This window comes from Agelaius phoeniceus, chromosome 17 (assembly GCF_051311805.1).
Source record: "Agelaius phoeniceus isolate bAgePho1 chromosome 17, bAgePho1.hap1, whole genome shotgun sequence".
NCBI lineage: Eukaryota > Metazoa > Chordata > Aves > Passeriformes > Icteridae > Agelaius > Agelaius phoeniceus.
Genome location: NC_135281.1, coordinates 11,792,519 through 11,812,583, shown reverse-complemented (window position 1 = coordinate 11,812,583; position 20,065 = coordinate 11,792,519). Strand labels below are relative to the sequence as shown.

Sequence of the window (20,065 nt, the reverse complement as noted above, 5' to 3'; positions counted from 1 at the left end):
CTGCTTCTTATTAAAAAGGAAAAAAAAAAAAGAAAAAGCACTGAAGATTTAGAATTTGAAGAAACATCATTTCCCCACATACATCCAGCTCCTCAAAGGCACAAGAGCCAACTTTGAGCTTTCCCAGAAATAAACATGAAGAGATATCCACTCTAATCACCACAGAAATACTGGGTCAGCCTGGCAGCCACTGGAAATGGGTGTAAAGCTGAACTTAGAGAAGCTGTGCTGGTTTACACCAGCTCAGAGAGCAGGGCATGGCTTATAAAGCAGCTGCATGGTTTGGGTGTGTGGCAGAATGTTTTCTTTTAATTTCCTCTGATGCAAAAAAAACCAAAAACAAAACAAAAAAAAAAAAAACAAAAAAAAAAAAAAGCCAAACAAACAAAAAATAAGATACTGTATGAAATAATAATAATCTGTTCCTTTTTAGTATCACCTTTGGAGTGTGCACAGGATTGATGGAGGGAGATGACCTGTAATTCCATCCCAATTAAATGCCCAAAGTCAGCAGTTCACAATTCTTTGGCTGGTGGATTATTTTCAACCTCCCTGGCTCCCACAGGACCTATTCCCTGCGTCATTACCAACTTTTTTAAATTGAAAGTATTATGAAGGCAATTTCCTGCTACCAGCAACCAGCAACTTTCACATCACTTTCTCAGGGCCCTGCAGCCTGAGAACAACTGCTACAACTAAATCTATCAGCAACGGGGTATTGGATGGAGTGACCTGAATTACCAAAAATCAAAATGCTCTGAAAATGTGCTATAAGAAATGGGTTCTGCTTACTCACTGCTGATGGTTTTAAAGGTTATTGGGGACCACTGTGTTTCAGGTTCACTCCTGCTGTCATCAGGCTCAAACAAGGCTTTGGGAAGGTGTGTGTGCTGGATGGGATGGAACTGTAAGAGCCAGAGAACATATTTCTGACTCACAACTGAACTATAAAATCTGACACGACAGTGAATGTAGTGAAGAGATCAAAGAGCAGGAGAAAACACTGAGATGTTGTAAGAGCTCAGATTTCATTAGTGCTTCAAAAAAAGAAACTGGAGCAGGGTTTCCCAGGCCTGTTCCTGGAGGGCTGCTCAGGGGAGCAGGCTGGGTGCTGCTCAGCAAAGCCATCTGCAGTGCAACACCTTTTCTGTCAGCTGGTGTTAAGGAATAGTCTTTCCCAGAGCTCACATGGAGGCTTCAGCATCCTGTGGCTGCACTACAGGAGCCCATGGCCAGATATGCTATATATCCACGGCAAGATGTACAGGAAACCCTAGGAATAATTTGATTTAGGTTTCAGATGTTTCGATGGGAACCACAGTTGAACTGGAGATCTGATCCCAATTTCCCAGAGTTGAATATCTTGAAATGTGTCATTGATGCTGTCAAATGCACAGAGGAAGCAACATCTCTTTCAATCTGTTTTACTTGCTGGAGTAGCATGTGTTTGTTGTAGCTGGTGCTTGACTGAGAGTAAAAGTGGCAGAAGCAGCACGATCTGGGGTGGGCAGTACCCTCCTAAATAGTCCCAGTGTGCAGATTTCTGCATTTCCTACATGATTTGGCTGTTCCCAGCTGGTCCTGATCCTCAGTATTGCCAGAAATATCTCTATTACACAGCCTGGAAAACAAGCAGCAGGTCAGACGGGTTCTCCATGCTCACAGTCATTCTCTGTTTCATTCCTCTGGCTGCAATTGATGGACCCAGCGGTGTAGAACGAATATTGCTCCCATAATTACCTGCTGCCTGTTAGATCCACAGGTAGCACTGGGTCAGGGGAGCTTTGGTGGCAACCAGAACAGAGCAGGAGGTATGTGATGAGCAGACACTGCCACTTCCTTATGTGGGTCTCCTCACTGGAAGTATTGATGTGGTTATTGGGCATCTCTAGCTAAGAGAATGCAGTTTGTTGTCCCTGCCAGCTGCATTTACAGTATTTTGCTAATCTATTCTTTTTGACACCACAAATAGTGTATTTCCTTGTGCTCCTTTATTGATCGAAGGAAAGATTCAATTTGACAGCAATTTCAGGAAAACCTTCAAGTTGTCCAAGATGCAGGAGAATTATTAACCACCCTAAGCTGACATATGGTAATTTAGCGTTTAATGTTTGCCCTGACACGCTGAGAGTCATCACACCAAGTTACCAGCTGATGCCCACAAGTTTATGAGTATGTAAAGAACAGCTGAAATAATCTTCTGTTTCAATACCCAGCCCTTTATTCACTGGGTGTTAAACTTCCTTTGGCAGGGAGGTGGGGGCTGGATCCCCCCTGCACTACCCACTATAGTTGGCATAAATTAATAGGATTTTACAGCTTTTTGCAGCTGTATTTGTACAACTTCATCTTGAAATAATTTTAATTTCTGTGCCTAGGCTTATAATTTTTTCAAGCGCGTTACACAGTTGGCTGTACATAATTATGTCTTACAGCCATAAGCACTGACAATCTGCTTACCTAAACTATTCTGCTCTAAACTTGTCATTTCACTGATGGTGAATTCATATAATGCATGTAATTCACCAGATCAAAAATTAAATTATCAATTAATAATACTGTAGGAAAAAAAAAAAAAAGAAAATTAAACAAGAAATTCCGTATGTTGATCAGAGTATCTGCAGTTAAAAGGGGAGTTAAGAATAGGCAGCCCAGGCCAGTCTAGACTCTAAAATCGTTGATGACTTGAATGCAGTTGTTGTTGTTGGGGTTTTTGGAGGGTGAGAAGCTTGTATTTGTGATCTTTGAGGACTGTTACTTGCTTTGGAGAGTTAAATCCAGAACCAGAATGTGCCATAAATGGAAGTGAGATATGAAAAGGCTCTGTAATGTGTCAGAAATTACTGCTTTTATTTTATTTTTTTTTTCAAATCTCTGGCACCATGTCCTCAAGCTGGCCTGTCTGCCTCTTGCATTAGAAGTGTGTGGATGGGAAGCACATCAATAAGTCACATGAATAAGTCTAACATGAATTCAAGTCAAAGCAAGCAGGGGTCTCAGATCAAACCCACACAGAAACAGAGTTAACGAAAAACTTGCCAAAAATCCAGCCCTGTGAATTCATTCCAAATGAGCAGAGTTCAGCCAGGTCTGAAATTTCCTGGAAGGCAATCTCCCATCCCTGATGCACGAGGCACATCTGCACAAGCAGTGGGTGTTGGAGTTGAGGACACCCACACCAGAGGGAGAGGTACCCTTGGAATTCAGGGTGTTGGTGCAGGAGCTGCAGCTGCTGGGGCACCCTGAGCGTAGGCAGGGGCTGCAGGAAGGTGATGGGAGGGCACAGGAGAGCTGCCTGGGAGGCTGGGAGCTGGCATGAGCCTGGCAGCGTGTCCTGCAGCTGCTGTCCTGCATGCAGCTGTGTGCCTGACCGCCAGATGTGTACCTGTGGGCACGGGCTGGATCCAGCTGTGCAGGATGGGTGAGCCAGCCTGATGTTTGCTGTCACCCTACTGGGCATTCCTGGCCACAGAGCTCTTGTTCTGCAAGTTTATTGAAGGGGAAATACAGCTCTGGAGTGTCCAGCACAGCTGCTGTGGAAGGAAACATGTGTGCATGCATGGGCAGAATTTGGCCATCAGGGAAGAGTTGTCCAGGAGGATTCAATATTTTGTCTGTGTAACAAAAGAGGATGAGTCCTAAGAGCAGTGACTCACACTGTCTTTGTTCACTGGTCAGTAAATCATAGAAACATATCTCAGGTTGGACAGGATCCTTCAGGATCATCAAACCTAGACCTGCTCTGATGTCTTTTAGCATTGCTCCCATGGTGCACAGAGAGAGCTTCATTCCCCCCCTCCTCACATTGGTGTTTCCTTTTACTGACCATTGAAATAACTTCTGTATATGCTGTGCCATGTAACCTACCCTACATAACAAATAGGTTTGCTTTTCCTGTAATTAAACTTTTTACAGAGACTTTGAGAGCTGCAGAGCTTTAAATCCTGCTCTGCAAGCATCCCAAAGTAGTGTCTCAAATACAAGCCTCAGCAGATTTTGTTCTCCAAAATAGACACACTGGAGGGTTTTATTGTTGTTTCCCATTGTTAGCTATTTGCAGGCAGGTCCAAAAGCTTTGTTTTATGCTGAGGGCAGCACTCACAATCATGCCACAGCACCACTTCTCCATGATCAGGGATATCTGTAGGCATCATGCCACTGGGAGTTCAGTGCATGACTCTGGGAAAGCCAAGCTCACTACAAAAGCAAAGGTCACACACACTAAGACCAATTATATCCCTTGAGTCTGGGAAAAACTTCCTTCCTGAGGACACCAGTGTGTGTTTGTTCTCCCCTGAATGCTTGTTCCCTGTGTCCCAGCTCACTGTCCTACCAAGAGGAATGCTGCTTGTGGTAAATTGCTGTGGGTCGAGTGAAGATCATTCTTCACTTGTTCTTCTGCTGTGCAGCTAAATTTTTAAATGCCATGTGCTGGATTTTCAGCTGAAATAAATTAGCGTGCCTCTGTTTGAAGCTACGAGTCTACACTGATTTATATCAGCTGAGGGGCTCAATCATTAGTTACAGTGATCAGGTTACTCCTGTGCAGGTCAATATTTGCTACCCTTATTTATCTTCTGCACTGAGCACTCGAGTTTCCTGCTCAGTTTTACCCAGAAAGGTGCTGGATTCTCTTTTCCAGGCTTGCTTTGTGGCAGACATGATGTAAGGACATAAGGCTTCAGGAGAGATACGCTTCAAAAAGAAATGAGGACAAATTCCCTCTGCCATGATTTGTTTTTCTTGACTTTGTCTTCATTTAGGCATAGCCATCACAGGCAGCAGTGGGGTCAGCTGCACCAAGGTGCTGCAGGATGGTGCCCTCTGCACAGAAACAGTGGGTAGCCCTTCTTAAATAGATCATGAGGGATGATCTTCTCTTGCCTGTCACAACTCCTCTGTCAGAGGAGTAAGAACAGTGTGTTTTGAACTCTCAGATGTATTTCCTCTCACTTTTTGTCACAGAGCATCCTCTGCAGCAGAGGAGGGTTTGTGCATCTGGTTCAAATCCCAGCCAGGCATTATCAGCCCCTTGCATCTTGCACAGTAGGAACCAGCCTCAGTTCTTCAGGGCCAAAATTCACCTGATAGCAGCACATCAGCTCCACTGGGATGCCTTCAGTCACTGCAGTGAAGAATCTGCTCTCTTCCAAGAGAGATAAGGGAAAGAGTAGCAAAAATTAGTTTTGTTGCTTCTGCTATCAAGGTTCTGGCAGTGATAAGACGTTGGTCACGTGGAGGTGTTCTGTAATCTTCTTTTCCCATCAGAGCTGCTCTCCTCCCTCTCTCTTGCCTTGCTACAGTCTGAAGCATTTCCACAGTGGAGTTCTCAGGCTGCAAAAGGCCTGAAGAAAGGCACATATTGCTTTAGAAATGACTGTGCCATATCAATTACTGTTAGATGGGGAAGATCCATTAGCATTGGCCAGTTCCTGATATGGGGACCTCGGCTTTTTGACCGTTATAATAGTGAGTGGGAGAGATAAATAATTACTTAATTATTTAATCACAAAGACCATACAACAATTTTCAGTTTACTGAGTTTTTCACTAGAAAAGACAGAGACCTGACATGAGCTTCTGGTAGTCCCAAGTCACCACTCAGAAACTTTGACCAGCTGCAGAGTTACACAGAGCAGATTTCCCCCCTGAGCTCTGCAGACTTCAGTCTTTTTGTGTCAGGATAACTCAAGCTAAAACATAAATTCTTTGCTGTTTCAGCAGGTAGGAAAGTAGAGTTAAGCTGCAGCAAATCCTTGGCCTGGATGCACTGCTGCACACCAGGTACTCTGTGCTTGTAGTGTGTCATCTCATCATGTACAGAATTTGGTTTTCTAGGCAAAAGCATTGTTATTTCACTTTTATCCCAAGCAGAATAATGGTAGTTTTGAATTAGACTGTGAGTCTGACAACTTCAATTTCATCCCGTGCTTATGCATGGGGTCACACACAGTTACTGGCCAGAGTTGCAGGCAGAAATTCTCTCCCACTGCATTACCAGCTCCTTATTGAGCCTGATTGATATGCTGTTCCCCATCTGCTCAGTGTTACATTTTCATCCAGGTAGAGGAGGAAAATCCTGGTAAACAATTCAAAAAAACTTGGAAGCGAAAGGAATGAAAACTATCAGAGCTGCCCATGGGCATAGGGAAGGTTCCAGAGGAGTGTGTCCATGTGGATGTAATTGGCCTGAAGGGAGCAGCAGGGTTGGAGAGGAGCCCTTGGACAGAGGGAGCCATGTGGAAGCCAAATGACCTGTGAAATGCTGGGAGCTGTCAGCAGCTGAACATTTGGTGCAGCACCTCAGCCAAGCGCTCACAGGGTGCGTGCAGAGGAAGCAAATCCTCCTGGTAAGGAGCAGGAGAGCTGGATGGGAAAGGCTGGATGGGAATGGCTGGATGGGAATGGCTGGATGGGAATGAATGGCTGGGAAAGGCTGGATGGGAATGGGCTGGATGGGAATGGCTGGATGGGAATGGCTGGATGGGAATGGGCTGGATGGGAATGGACGGATGGAAATGGATGGATGGGAAAGGCTGGATGGGAATGGATGGATGGAAATGGGCTGGATGGGAATGGCTGGATGGGAATGAATGACTGGATGGGAATGGCTGGATGGGAATGGCTGGGTGGGAATAGGCTGGATGGGAAAGGCTGGATGGGAATGGCTGGATGGGAATGGCTGGATGGGAATGGGCTGGATGGCAATGAACTGGATGGGAATGGCTGGATGGGAATAGCTGGATGGGAATGGCTGGATGGGAATGAATGACTGGATGGGAATGGCTGGATGGGAATGGCTGGGTGGGAATGGGCTGGATGGGAAAGGCTGGATGGGAATGGCTGGATGGCAATGAACTGGACGGGAATGAGCTGGATGGGAATGGCTGGATGGGAATGGGCTGGATGGCAATGAACTGGCTGGGAATGGCTGGATGGGAATAGCTGGATGGGAATGGCTGGATGGGAATGAATGACTGGATGGGAATGGCTGGATGGGAATGGATGGATGGAAATGGGCTGGATGGGAATGGCTGGATGGGAATGAATGACTGGATGGGAATGGCTGGATGGGAATGGCTGGGTGGGAATAGGCTGGATGGGAAAGGCTGGATGGGAATGGCTGGATGGGAATGGCTGGATGGGAATGGGCTGGATGGCAATGAACTGGATGGGAATGGCTGGATGGGAATAGCTGGATGGGAATGGCTGGATGGGAATGAATGACTGGATGGGAATGGCTGGATGGGAATGGCTGGATGGGAATAGCTGGATGGGAATGGCTGGATGGGAATGAATGACTGGATGGGAAAGCTGGATGGGAATGGCTGGGTGGGAATGGGCTGGATGGGAATGGCTGGATGAGAATGGCTGGATGGGAATGGCTGGATGGGAATGGGCTGGATGGGAATGGCTGGGTGGGAATGGGCTGGATAGGAAAGGCTGGATGGGAATGGCTGGATGGGAATGAATGACTGGATGGGAATGGCTGGATGGGAACGGCTGGGTGGGAATGGGCTCCTCTGCAGGTACCACAGAACAAGCCAGGCGCACAGGAGAGGTTCTTCTCTTTTGGGTTCAAACATCTCATAGCTTCGTTTCTTTAATGCAGGCTGCATCATCAGTTACATTAATGGCTTAAATGACAGCTTGAATCACTCTGGAGCACCACTTGGACTCTGTCTTATCATCAAAATAAATAACATTAGAAATCACTTTGCACAGATTTCAGCTGGAGGATTTAACCTGACATGGGAGAGATCCAGCCATTGGGGCAAAGGGAATGTTTTATAGTTTGGCTTTGGATTTGTATTTTAAAGAAGAAAATTAAGTTCTTAGCAGTGAATCTTAACCATGTGAAAATTTGGTCTCTAGTCTAGGTGTAGTCCTTGGCTCTCTTTCTCCTGGTGGAAAAAGAAAACCACTTCTTCCAGGAAATGTGTTGTATACTTAAGCCTTTAGGAGGATGAATTTCACCCTTGAAAGGCTTTCTTCTCTTCTTTTTATCTGAGGCCAGATAAAAAGTTTTTAGAAAATCATGTGTGAGATGAAACCAGTCCCAGGTGAGGAAAGAAAGAAATCCCCAAGTAAAAATGTGCAATTCCATCTCTTCTTTCTTTGCCAGTAGAGGTCTTTCCCTGCTTAACCTTGTTTGTAAATGCCACCACCATGGACACTTGGCTTGGTCAATGGTCATTTTGTCCAGGGGTGGATGAACACTTAAGGATAAACCTCTGTTAAACCCAGGGCTGGAGTCAGTGGAAATGCTGGGTTGCAAGGCACAGAAGAGAAGGTTTACTCTGAAGACAGAAGTGTTTTAGAGGATCTTCTGGGTTTTTGGTTTTTTTCATTTCCTTCTAGGACATAGCTTGGGGTCATTGGTGTGATAAAAGGAGACAGAAGTTAAATGTTACCTTCACCTGGTAGGGTCTCCAAATCTGTCTTAATTTTTCTCTGCTTGACTTTTGCATCTTTTTATTGAAACCATATGTGATTCTTTCAGCAACATGCAGTAATTTGTTTGGAAATACAGGGCTAAAGATGTGTCTCTTTACTGGCTTCTAAAACAACTGTGAAATAAGAGTTAAGAACTTTTATACAAATGAGTCCTAAACATATTGCAAATTCAGTTAAAAATAAATAAGTCCTTAGCAAAGATTTCAATAAACAGTAAGAGTAGTTGAATTAAAATATTTCCACTAAAATTAATGAGCCAATCCTGGAATGCTTAGACTGACTCTTAAGTGTGCTCTTTTAAAGGCTTTGAATATGTTTGCCTGCCTGAATTTCTATGGAGCATTTTGAATGCATGACAGATTATAATCTTCAATTATTTTAATTTGGTTTTCTTAATGGGCAAAATAGCTAAGAGCTTAATAATAAAAGACACTTACTGCTTATCATTTACATTATTTTATGTGTTCATTAATAATTATAATGGCTTTTATAAAACAAAAAAATCGAGTCTAAGTATCCTCAGGTCATGTTAGTGCAAATGTTGCATACTATTCTGTGGGAGATTTGGTAAACTAAGTGTTTTTTGAAGGGCATTTTTTACTCCATATGTTGTAGAGCAAGACAAAGAACTTCAAAGGAAATTTATTTTCTGGTTCATTCTGTGGAAGGAAAATGTAACAGAGGAGAAATGTCCTGCTTTGCTTTCTCCAGATACATTTCCAGGCACAGTGCAGGGATGGGCAGAACCCAGACCACAGACACCTTACGAAATTCTCTAAATAATGTTTATTAGGTACAGGAGTACTGTTGTTACAGTCACATCCTCTCTTCTGTATGCTCACTTGTCCTTGTTCATTCAGCTTTTCCTCACACACCCCATTTCCTGGCCCTCCAGGCATTTTCTTTACTGCTCTCTAAACAGTCTCCACTGGAACACTTCTTTTCCTGGCAATGTCGTGCTCCAAAAACTGTATAGTTTATGGTCTCCCTGGTGCCCTCCAATCTGCTGACCACGCAGCTTTGCCTGCTCTGTACCACCCCTGCTCCTGGCATGGGAGCATTGCAGGGATCTCTGGTGGTTTCTGTCACTGCCAGGACAAGGGAGGAGGGCTTGGGAATTCAAACCCCTGCAGCAAGAAAGGGCAGTGCTGAGAGTACGAGGGTATGGATCAGCAGAAGAAAAACAGTGATAAAATCTGATATCTTCAAGGAGCTCACCGCTTGAAATTCTGTTCACCAGTGAAGTCTGTGGGAATGGTTTAGCTACCCAGTAAATCCTGACAGAGATGCACAACCCCTAAGATATTATCTGCAAAAGCAGGATGCAATCCTGTGCCACAAACACTGCTTTTCTGTCTAAATGTGACATTGAGGAGAGGCCAGCTTGGAAGGGCTTAGCCCTGTGTTGTGTCAGGAGTTGCAATGTTCATTTTCAAACGTTTTCGTTATTAGATCAGAACCTGCAGTAGAAAATCCCCATCTTGTGAAATTGCACCAATTCTCCTGTTTCTGGGGTTGCTTTGCAGGAAGAAGGGCTGGGCCAGACTCTGGGTGTTGTGGTTCTGAGTTGCAAGCATTGCAGTGTTTTGTGTGGTTCCTCAGTGACGCGGGCTCCAGGCACTCCCTGCTGGGCCGCAAGGCCGCCCTGTCCTTGCTGGGACGGCAGCTCCAGAGAGGGGCCTGGCTCTGCTGCTGCTCCCCTCTGGGGCTCTGGTGGCTGATCCCACCCTTTCCAGATGGTCCATTTGTATCTGCCAGAGTTATTGAGGGCTCCTGCGTGGAAAATGCTCCCTGTGTTCATGAGGTAGGATGGGAACAAGGGATTGCATCTTCCGACATAAATTGCCTTTTGATCTGGGACATTTTCCCTCACCAGTGAATCAATCCACTCCAAGCTCCATCCCAGAGGGGCTTTTTAGAGCATAAAAGCTGCTTTGCAAGCAAATTCCTTTTATGACAGTCATCAGCCATCATCATTCATCCTGCTCACATCATCATATGCAGAGTTGTATCATGCCAGGCACTGGAGAAGCTCAAAGCTCCAAGGGTTCTCCGAGTAAAAAATGTATAAATGCAGCTAAGGAAAACCATCCCTCTGCCATCTGTTCTGTAACCCAGAGCCCTGCATACCTCTTGACTGCATTATAAAAGGAGAGATAAATGAAAGGAAAATTCATGTGTATGTTCTCCAGTCAGAAGATTATCATATGGATCTGTTACCATCTTCACACTTCCCAGGCTGAATGAAGGAAAAAGTAACTCCCTTCTGAACCAGTAAATTCCCCCAACCTGTAATTTTTATTCCTGATTTAGTGATCTCCTTGGGAATAGAAAGGGCTTTATTATTATTATTATTATTATTATTATCATTATCATTATCATTATTATTGTAAACTGCTCCAGGAGCCGTTTCAACAAAAGAAGTAAACCTTGCATTGTGTTCAGATAATGTTCTTAACTTCTCAACAAAATTTAATAAATTGCACCCTGGGAATTAGGCAAATGAAACCTTTGGTCAAAATGTTACAGGATTACTGAAAAAATCTTTTTTTTTTTTTAATTTTTTAATCTCATTAAGAGGATATCATTATATGCTCCAATATAAAAAGCATGTGTGTGATAAATATCTCCCTGGTACTAAAATCTACTATGCTTCATTGTCAATGGTCTCTGCAACTTTCTGTGACAAGTGCTACTTCTTACATTATTTTTTTTCTGAACACTTCACACCCTTGTATATTTACTGGAAATGGATTTAAGTATAGGAAGGAGGCAAACCCTTGTGCTATGATTGCAATTAACAGCAAATAACGAGTCTTTGCTGAATATTTGCAGTACATTTCCCCCATCTTTGTTTTGCTCAATGCAGTGTAATTAGCTCATGGATTTCTCTCAGTATAATTGGCTGTGGGTCTTATGATATATTTCATCTCCTAGATCTGCAATGATTTACATACAGACAGCTTAGACCCTATTAATGCTAATAAAAGTGCTGCAAGGACATCCTATAGCGTGCACTTTATTAAACTGTACATAGCTTTCTTCGAGAGCTTCTGTTTATCTGCGTTTCCCAAAAATAAAATATAGTGCCTTTAGCACTGAATATTTAAATCCAGGCTCCTTTTCCCTGTTTCTGTCTCTCTCTATGCATTTCTAATGCTTCTATCACAATGGGATCTGGGTAGTATATGCAACAGGAAATAGAGCAGAAAAATGTCCACTAACAGGCTCTTCCCTTCTGTGATTCGGGTTAAAACTGCTCCCATTTTGGTTCCCTGGAGTGTCTGCTTAGCTCTTTGGCATTTCTGCTCAAGTACAGCCATAGCTGAGCCAGGCTGGGGCTGGGTAGAAGTGCAAAGTACCTTTGTTGGGTTGTTTAGGGTTTTTTTCATCTTTTTTGAGGGTAAATTTACATTATAGTTTGTTTGGAGCTGTGCAGACCCGCATTGATAAAGACACACAGCTGTGTGTCCCACATTACAGTGGTTTTTAATTTGTGAGGTGGGAACCCCACCCTGGCTCAAAGCTGGAGGTCCAGCAGTGTCTCCCTGTTTCCACTTACCTTAAGCTGGCTCCAGCTGTGGATGTAGTGGGGTGGAGCTTGAACTCCCTGGTGTGAGCTGTGCTCTTGCACAGACATTGCCACCAGCTCGATTTCCAGCCCTTCCCTCTGAAGGGACCTTCTGAAAATGGGGACTGTGATCTTCAGCTCTCAAACTGGTGACAGTGCTGTCACTGAAAGCACAGTTGTGCAAGCAGTGCTTGATTTTAGTACACCCTTCCTCACCCACAGATTAGCTAATGAAAGTTGAATTCATGGCTTCTCTACTTGGGTCTTTCTTCCAAATACCCGCTAGCCCCACATAAATCTGGACAGATCCTCCTGTGCAGCATGAGGGCACTTTCAGCGTCCCCAGGCCCTCTTTGAAGTGACTACAGCAGTGTAAGTCCAGTCAGTTTTCTCAGTGCTAACAGTGTAACAAGCAGTGAATCCTTTGGAGAGAAGACAAATGGAGCTGTGTCTATTCCCTGACCTGCAGCTCCAGCGGCGCAGGTGCCGCGCGGATCAATCCTGGCAGGGCCTGTAATAACTGACATGATTAGCCATTAGCAGGAGCAGACAGCTTGGTGGGGAAGTACAAAGAAAACAGTGTACAAACTTGGTAATGATCTGGACAGAGGGATCAAAGGAGATTCTGGGAGCCAGGGATCTGATATTGCCCTGCACCAACACGTTCAGCGTCTTGTCAGCCTCCTGTGTCAGGAGAGGAAGGAATAGCAGAAGGTCACATATGGGAGGAGTGTGCAGCAGCCCACAGCCCCATCTCAATTCCTTTGCCTGACAAGCAAAGCCTCCTCTTCCCTTGGGAAATGACCTTCTCTCCACCAGTCCAGGCTGTTTGGGGGACACAGGATCCCCCTAAGTTCACTCAGGCCCCTCCAAGGGTGCAGCTGCTGCAGCAGAGATGCCAACGTGCATTCAGCTACGAGGGCTCTATTATCTTCCCACTGCCTCGTTGTATTCATAGACCTGTTAGGGAAAAATTTATGCACATCGCTTCTTACAGTGCCAAGACACTTTGTGATGGTGCAGGGGGTGGTAATTTATTTGTACCTTGCACTTTCTTTCGGGAATAGTCATGCTGTTGCAAGAACTTCTTTCAGCATTTGATCAGAAAATTAAATTTGTGTTTAAAGAGATAGTCAGGGTTGCTAGGACAACATATTAACCTCCCTCCTTTTTTTCCTTAGCTCTGTCTCCAAGGTTCATGGAACTCACTGTGCTGTACTTGGTTTATGTTGTTCTCAAGGTGCAGGAGGGAAGGACTTTCAGAAACAGTGTCCAAAACATATTTTTCCTCAACAAATAATCACATGAAATGGTAACATCCCACTGGGCATTCCCAGCCTGGCCTTGTCAAGCCAGCAGGACAAAGAGGAGCAAACAGCCCCGTTCTTTGAGTTTCATGGGAGTATTTTTGTGCACAGTCACCAGGACTGAGAATACAATGGGGGAGCTTGCAGACAGCGTTTTCAGAAATGATTAATAGCTGGGAGACTCTGGGTATGGCTGAAAAATTTGGACATTTTCAGGCGACTGGGGTTTCAGTAATATGTAAACAGTGGGTTTTGGGCATTTTAGGCTATTCCACATCTCAGTTAAAAAGTCACAATTTCAGTGATTTCTCATTAATTAAAAAGGAGCAAAACAGCTGAAACTTTGTGGAATGTACTTTCCATGGCTTTTCACCAAATCTTTGGTGTTCAGCTCCCTTATCAGGACTGACAGTGGTATTACATCTCTGCAGCCTTCAGATATTTAAAGTTGCTTAAACATCCACGTGGCTTTTTGTCCAGAAGTTACAGATTGCTGTCTCTGTTATTTCCTCCAGATCCGCTCCGATAAGGACAAGGAGATCCACATCAGATACAGCATCACTGGAGTGGGAGCTGACCAGCCGCCCATGGAGGTGTTCAACATCGACCCTGTGTCTGGCAGGATGTACGTGACACGCCCGATGGACAGGGAGGAAAGAGCTTCCTACCACGTGAGCATCAAACATCCTGACTGTCAGCTGGGCCCACAAGTCAAAGCAGAATGGCTGGTTTCAAGAAGGGGCACGCTAGATCAGCCAAACCCATGCAAAGTGCTGGGTGGTGGCAGCTGAACGTGAGCCAGATGTGCCCAGGTGGCCAGGAAGGCCAATGGCACCTGGCCTGTGTCAGCAGTGTTGTGGCCAGCAGGACCAGGGCAGTGATTGTCCCCCTGTGCTGGGCACTGGTGAGGCCACTCCTCAAATCTGGGGTCAGTTTTGGGCCCCTCGCCACATTGAGCATGTCCAGGGAAGGGTGGTGGAGCCTGGAGAGAGTGAGTTTGATGAGGAGAAGCTGAAGGAGCTGGGGGGGCTCAGCCTGGAGAAAAGGAGGCTCAGGGGAGACCTCATCACTCTGTGACTCCCTGGAAGGAGGTTGTAGCCATGTGGGTTGGTCTCTTCTCCCAAGTAAGAAGTGACAGATCAAGAGGAAATGGCCTCAAATTATGCCAGGAGAGATTAAGGTTGGATATCAGGAAAAATTTCTTCACCAAAAGGGCTGTCCAGCCCTGGCACAGGCTGCCCAGGGCAGTGGTGAAGTTACCATCCCTGGAGAGATTCAAAAGCTGTGTAGATGTGGCACTTGAGGAAATGGTTGAGTGATGGGCTTGGCAGTGCTAGGGGAAAAGTTGGATTTGATCTGAGAGGGCTTTTCCAACCTAAACAATTCTGTGATTATATGAAAGTGGAGATAAACTGATGTCTTTTTCAGACCCAGAGTCATTTGTTTAAAATGGTGCAACTTCACACTGCTTGTTAAATCCATGCAAATTTATGTGTAGACTGAACCACCCAAAACCATGAGAAGCCAGTCACTACATTAGCATGTCTTGGGAAATTACTAATTTAAGAATCATTACTGCATCTAAACATGCAATAATTGCTATAGTCATTTTTCACTTTAATTCACCAGGAGATGTTCAGGCAGTATGATGGGGGTGTGTCAGATAGGTTTTTAAATACGCAGATAGGCTAATATTAAATATCAGGGAATTAATTAAGATTAATTACACTCAAAAGTGATGGTGCCTCATGCTATCCTAGTTCATAAAATGCTCTACCTGCAGAATGCTCACAGTGTAATTGACTGCTGTGTTTTGAAATAAATCCCAGCTCTTATATTGCACAGTGTAATTGCACAGCAGATCCAGTCCCACAAATTGCTAAAAGAATAGGTTGCCCCTTGCATGATAGCCCTGCAACATTTCAAACATTTTCTGCGTCTGCTGGAGTGGTTGTGAAAGGCTGTTTGATGGGCTGCTGTAAGCCTTAGCCCATCTCCTGGCATGGTAATAGCCCTTCCCAGGGAGGCTGTAATGCCAGCAGAGTGCACGGGTCACTTCCAGTGACACCGCGTCCCGAACGGCGCCGTCGGAGATGCACATTCTGTCAGCTTTATCAGGTATCCAGTTAACCATGTTGACACAGCTTCTGGGCTGGGGTGGAAAGATAAAGAAAATAGATTACCTCTTTAGTTGGGTGGAAAAAGAGATTTCCCCTGGGTAAAAGGAGATCTGAAGAAAAATTATTTTATACTCTGTGAACAAGAACAATTATTTTGTTTGTTGTGCCTAGGAAAATATGAAGAGAGGTTGTTTTGGAGAAGAAATATTTGAGATAAAGTGTGTGTCATCTCAGCGTTGTTGATATTGTTTCAGCAGTGCCAGGTTATTATAACAGTCTAGTCAATAATAAAAAAGTTAAGACTTTTGATGGAGCCGCTGTGATGTCTGCGATCAGACACTCGCAGTCAAAAACATGAGATGAAACAGATCTTGTCCTCCATCCTAAAAAACCCTGTGCCCCTTAAAAATGAACTGAACCTACCAGTTACAGTGAATTCAGCAAATTGAATTCTTGCCTTGTCAAAGGTGATGGGATGAATCTGCCTTGTACATAACACAGGATTTCCAGCCTTTGCTGTTCCTCACAGAAACCTTGAACTAGTGGCATCCATATGTAAATAAGCATATTCATACTCTAAAGGTTACAGAAACATGTATTTTATAGAGAGAATAACTGATAAGTATGTTATGAGACCTTATAGACAGGAATACTGAATGATAGAAAAATCTTTGTCAGGAGAACAGTAGAAGGTGATGAAAACATTTTAAATTGTGCCCGTAAGTGACCTTTAGATCCTTCAGCCTCAGTAGCAATGGATTGATGATTTCTTGAACCATCAGTTGTTCATTTATTAACCCTTTATGAAGCCTTTATAAATACACCAGGCACAAAGCAATGACCCAAACACTGGAGCAGAAACTACAGTGCTGAAAATGAGAAAAAATTTGGCCCATTTCCAGAAAGAAAATAAAGTTCAAAGTTTTGGCTAGTGGAGGGTTTGAAGAAGTCAATTAATTTATGTCACTTCATAGAGCCCAGTCTCTATCTGATAGGAAAGGCAACATGTAGCCAGGTTTGAACTGAGTGCTGGAAGAGCAGTGACTGAGGTGTAGCTTGGATGTGAACTGCAGAGCTTGGCCACCTTTAAACTTGTTTAAGATCTGCTGCAGTTTCCTTCAGCTTGAATTAGTAGCTTTGCTCTTGAGTGAGAATGTCAGTGGAGCTGCAAGGCACCACTGGTCCCTCTGGCCCAGCAGGACATGGGTTCTGTGTCTGTTCTGTGCAGCCTTGTGTTCCAGGTGAAGGTGGGTGCATTTACACAGCTTCATGTTTTCTGCAGCCCTAAAAAAACCCAAATCTTTTCAGCATCTCTGTCACTCTTGAGTGTTGTCCTTGCTGCTTTTGTTCCCAGGTAATCTAAAAACTAATTATAAAAGAAAGAACAATAATTTGCAAGTCTTTGTAAGGCTACATATCAAGAGTTCTGTTTCATTAACTCCCACATTTTCAACACATATTTTCTTATGCATAATTATCTGTATTGCTTCAGGACTACCATTTTTAAAATACTAGTGTTCTAACACTCCCTGCATTCAGCAAGCCATTTGTCTGATGAAACCTGCCTCATTCCCTAAGGTGAAACAGATTTTTTTCTAATTAGATCAGGAGTTCTGCAGCAGAACTTCCCCTGTTTTTGTGATCATTCTTGAACTTTTAGGGAGGATCATTCTGAGTTGAGTTATGCAGAGATGTATGTGCCTCTGGGACTCAGAGCTCCTGCCCAGGTGCTGTGTGTGCTGGTGATAGCAAGTTCAGCTGTAGTTTGTGTCTGCACTCCAAACCAGAGCACAAACTCCCCAGGGACCTCACAGACATCCCAGACGCAGAGTCAGCTGAAAATACGAGCAGAGAAAAGCAAAAAGGGCTCTGCAGCCACTAAAGCAACCCCACAATATGGTGTGGAACTGCACAGGTGGCACTGAGTGATGTCCTGGGAGCCACCCTGGTGTCATTAGTGCCTTGGGACACACAGCCAAGGGACAGACAGCCGTGGGACACAGTGATGGGATACACAGCAAGGGACACACAGCCAGGGGACACACAGCTATGGGACACACAGCAAAGGATACACAGCCATGGGACACACAGCCATGGGATACACAGCCATGGGACACACAGCCATGGGATACACAGCAAAGGACACACAGCCATGGGACACACAGCTATGGGACACACAGCCATGGGATACACAGCTATGGGACACACAGCCATGGGACACACAGCAAGGACACACAGCAAAGGACACACAGCAAAGGACACACAGCCATGGGACACACAGCGTGGGACACAGCCATGGGATACACAGCAAAGGACACACAGCAAGGGACACACAGCCATGGGATACACAGCAAGGACACACAGCCATGGGATACACAGCAAAGGACACACAGCAAGGGACACACAGCCATGGGGCACACAGCAAGGACACAGATCTATGGGGCACATCCCCACATTTCTCAGCCATCTCCCTGTGGCAGGTTCGTGCGTGTGCTGCATCTCCCCTTGCAGTCAGCCCCTGAAATGCTCCATGCATGCCAAGGAAGTTGCAGCAGGTAGTGATATTTAATATGCATGAGTTCTCTTGGCCTTATTTAGCTGCACTCCCTAGGTCCCATTTGTGCTGCTGACAGAATTAGTGGCTCTGAATGTCTTTTCTGATCCAGACACCAGTTTCATATTAAGCTGCAGTTAGGCCTGGCAAGTACAAGGGATAGAAAATTGGTAGCTTAGTTTTCCAAGACGTTTTTCAAGCTCGGTTTTCAAAAGACATCAGCATAAACATGTCAGTAAGTAATCATTGCTTATGATACTCAAGTAATATGCATTATAGGGAAACTTTGAAGCAAGTCCTAATCCAGTTCCAGACACATGTGTGCACTGTCAGCTTCAGGCTGATGAAATACTCCCTCAGAAATGGCTGGAGCAGAACAGGTGGGTTATAGACTGACAAAGAGTTGTTTTAAATGCAAAGGAACAAAACAATTTTACTACAAATTAAGGGATAATTCCAGTATTTTGAGCCATGTTGAATAATGCCAGCCATTTGTGTCACAATGCTCTAAACTGAACTTTTAATCACAATTAAGAGCACACAAATTAGGCATGACATTGTATGCTTATTGCTTAGAGGCTCTGTCACTGATTGATAATGTATATTTGTATTAGTAGTATTAGTGCCTAAGTAATATTCGTATTTAACACAATTCACTGTGTTGACTTTGACTAACTACCTTCAGATACCACCAGCCTCCAGTGTAATCAATAATCATGATACCAAATCATTTGTATGCCAACAGCTACATTTACACTGGAAACTGTCAGTAGGAAAACCTCAGAGACCTGTGCTAGCTGCTGCTGAATATGATAGCAATAATTGTCACAGTTTTAAACAATATTTGTTAAAGAATATCGAGCCAGCTCCTTGGCTGGTACAGCAGATGATGCATCAGCTAGAGATTAGTTGGCTACGTGTATTAATTTTTCAGAATCCTTTGCAAGGTATTTAATTTGATTTTATTCCTTCTTCAGTCCTGTCATGTTCTTCCTCTTGGGGAAAATGTAAATATTTCAAACTAACTTTATAAATGTTTCTTAACTGTCTCTTCAGGCACCCACCAGCTCCCATTTGAATACTTGTGCATGCCCCATGTCTGGCATGTGTCCTGTGGCTCAGGTGATGCTCACAGGAGTGAGCCCCATCTCAGCCATTGAGGAATGGCTCCAGAACAAAGTGTGTTGTCCAGCTTGAGGATGCCTCATGAATGCCAAAAGTAGGACAAGAGAATGAGGCAGAAGATGAATTAAGGAAGGGAAATGTAGTATAGATCTGCCTTGGAGACCCAGCCAGTTTCCCAGCAGACAGATTGGCCCCCTGGAGTCCCTCCTTGGCTCTCTCTGCTGAGGATGGTCTCTAGTGAGGAATTGTCTCTTAACAAGGGATGTTTTTTAGCAGGAAGAGCTCCCATTGAGTTGAAAATCAACCCTGTGGCTCAGGACTCCCTTCTCCCTTTGCCACAGCTGGCACTGACCACAGGGAAGCCACATGTTGTGGGAGATAGGGAGGCATTGGCACATGAGAGTTGTTCAGAGAGAACAGGCGGAGAAAATGAATGCAAAAAAGCACAAAAGGAAAGAAATGTTCCCTGAGGCCAGGCCAAAAAAAGGAGCAGGGGAGAGGGTGCCATGTTCCTGGCACTGCAGATGCTGAGCCAGTGACCACACCAGTGTGCCCAGCACTGCCCTGCCTCCCATAGCTTGTCCCAGTGCTGGTGCAGGGCACAGGACACTCGAGCATGGCACCACAGGTTTGATGAGATTCCTGCAGTCTTGCTTATTGAATTTTTTTTTGCCTTGAGTGCAGGCAGTAATGCGCTGATGGGTACATGTACTCAGTGAGTGCAACAAGCAGATAGATGTGCATTGCTGAGAAATCCCTTACTCCTGGAGATTTCAAACAAAAGCTATCGAATGTAATTAAAAATTTGCAGGGGGAGAGTCAGATCTGAGGGGGGAGATACCAGCTTTGCTCTCTGCTTTATCTCTGAATGGAACCATTTCCGCTGCTGGAAATGCTGTAAGAGAGAGCCCAGTGCTGCCTCAGTTTGAAGA

The 20,065-nt window shown here is 44.6% G+C and overlaps 1 protein-coding gene across 2 annotated transcripts in view; it reads left to right on the top strand.

Annotated features, from left to right (window-relative positions):
- Nucleotides 1-20,065, top strand: part of LOC129127871 (cadherin-4) — a 421,144-nt gene that overhangs the window by 310,308 nt on the left and 90,771 nt on the right. For both annotated transcript variants that reach the window (XM_054644769.2, XM_077187244.1), the window contains one exon: nt 13,850-14,005. In XM_054644769.2, the coding sequence (XP_054500744.2) occupies nt 13,850-14,005 (156 nt within the window). The remainder of the gene's footprint in view (nt 1-13,849; nt 14,006-20,065) is intronic.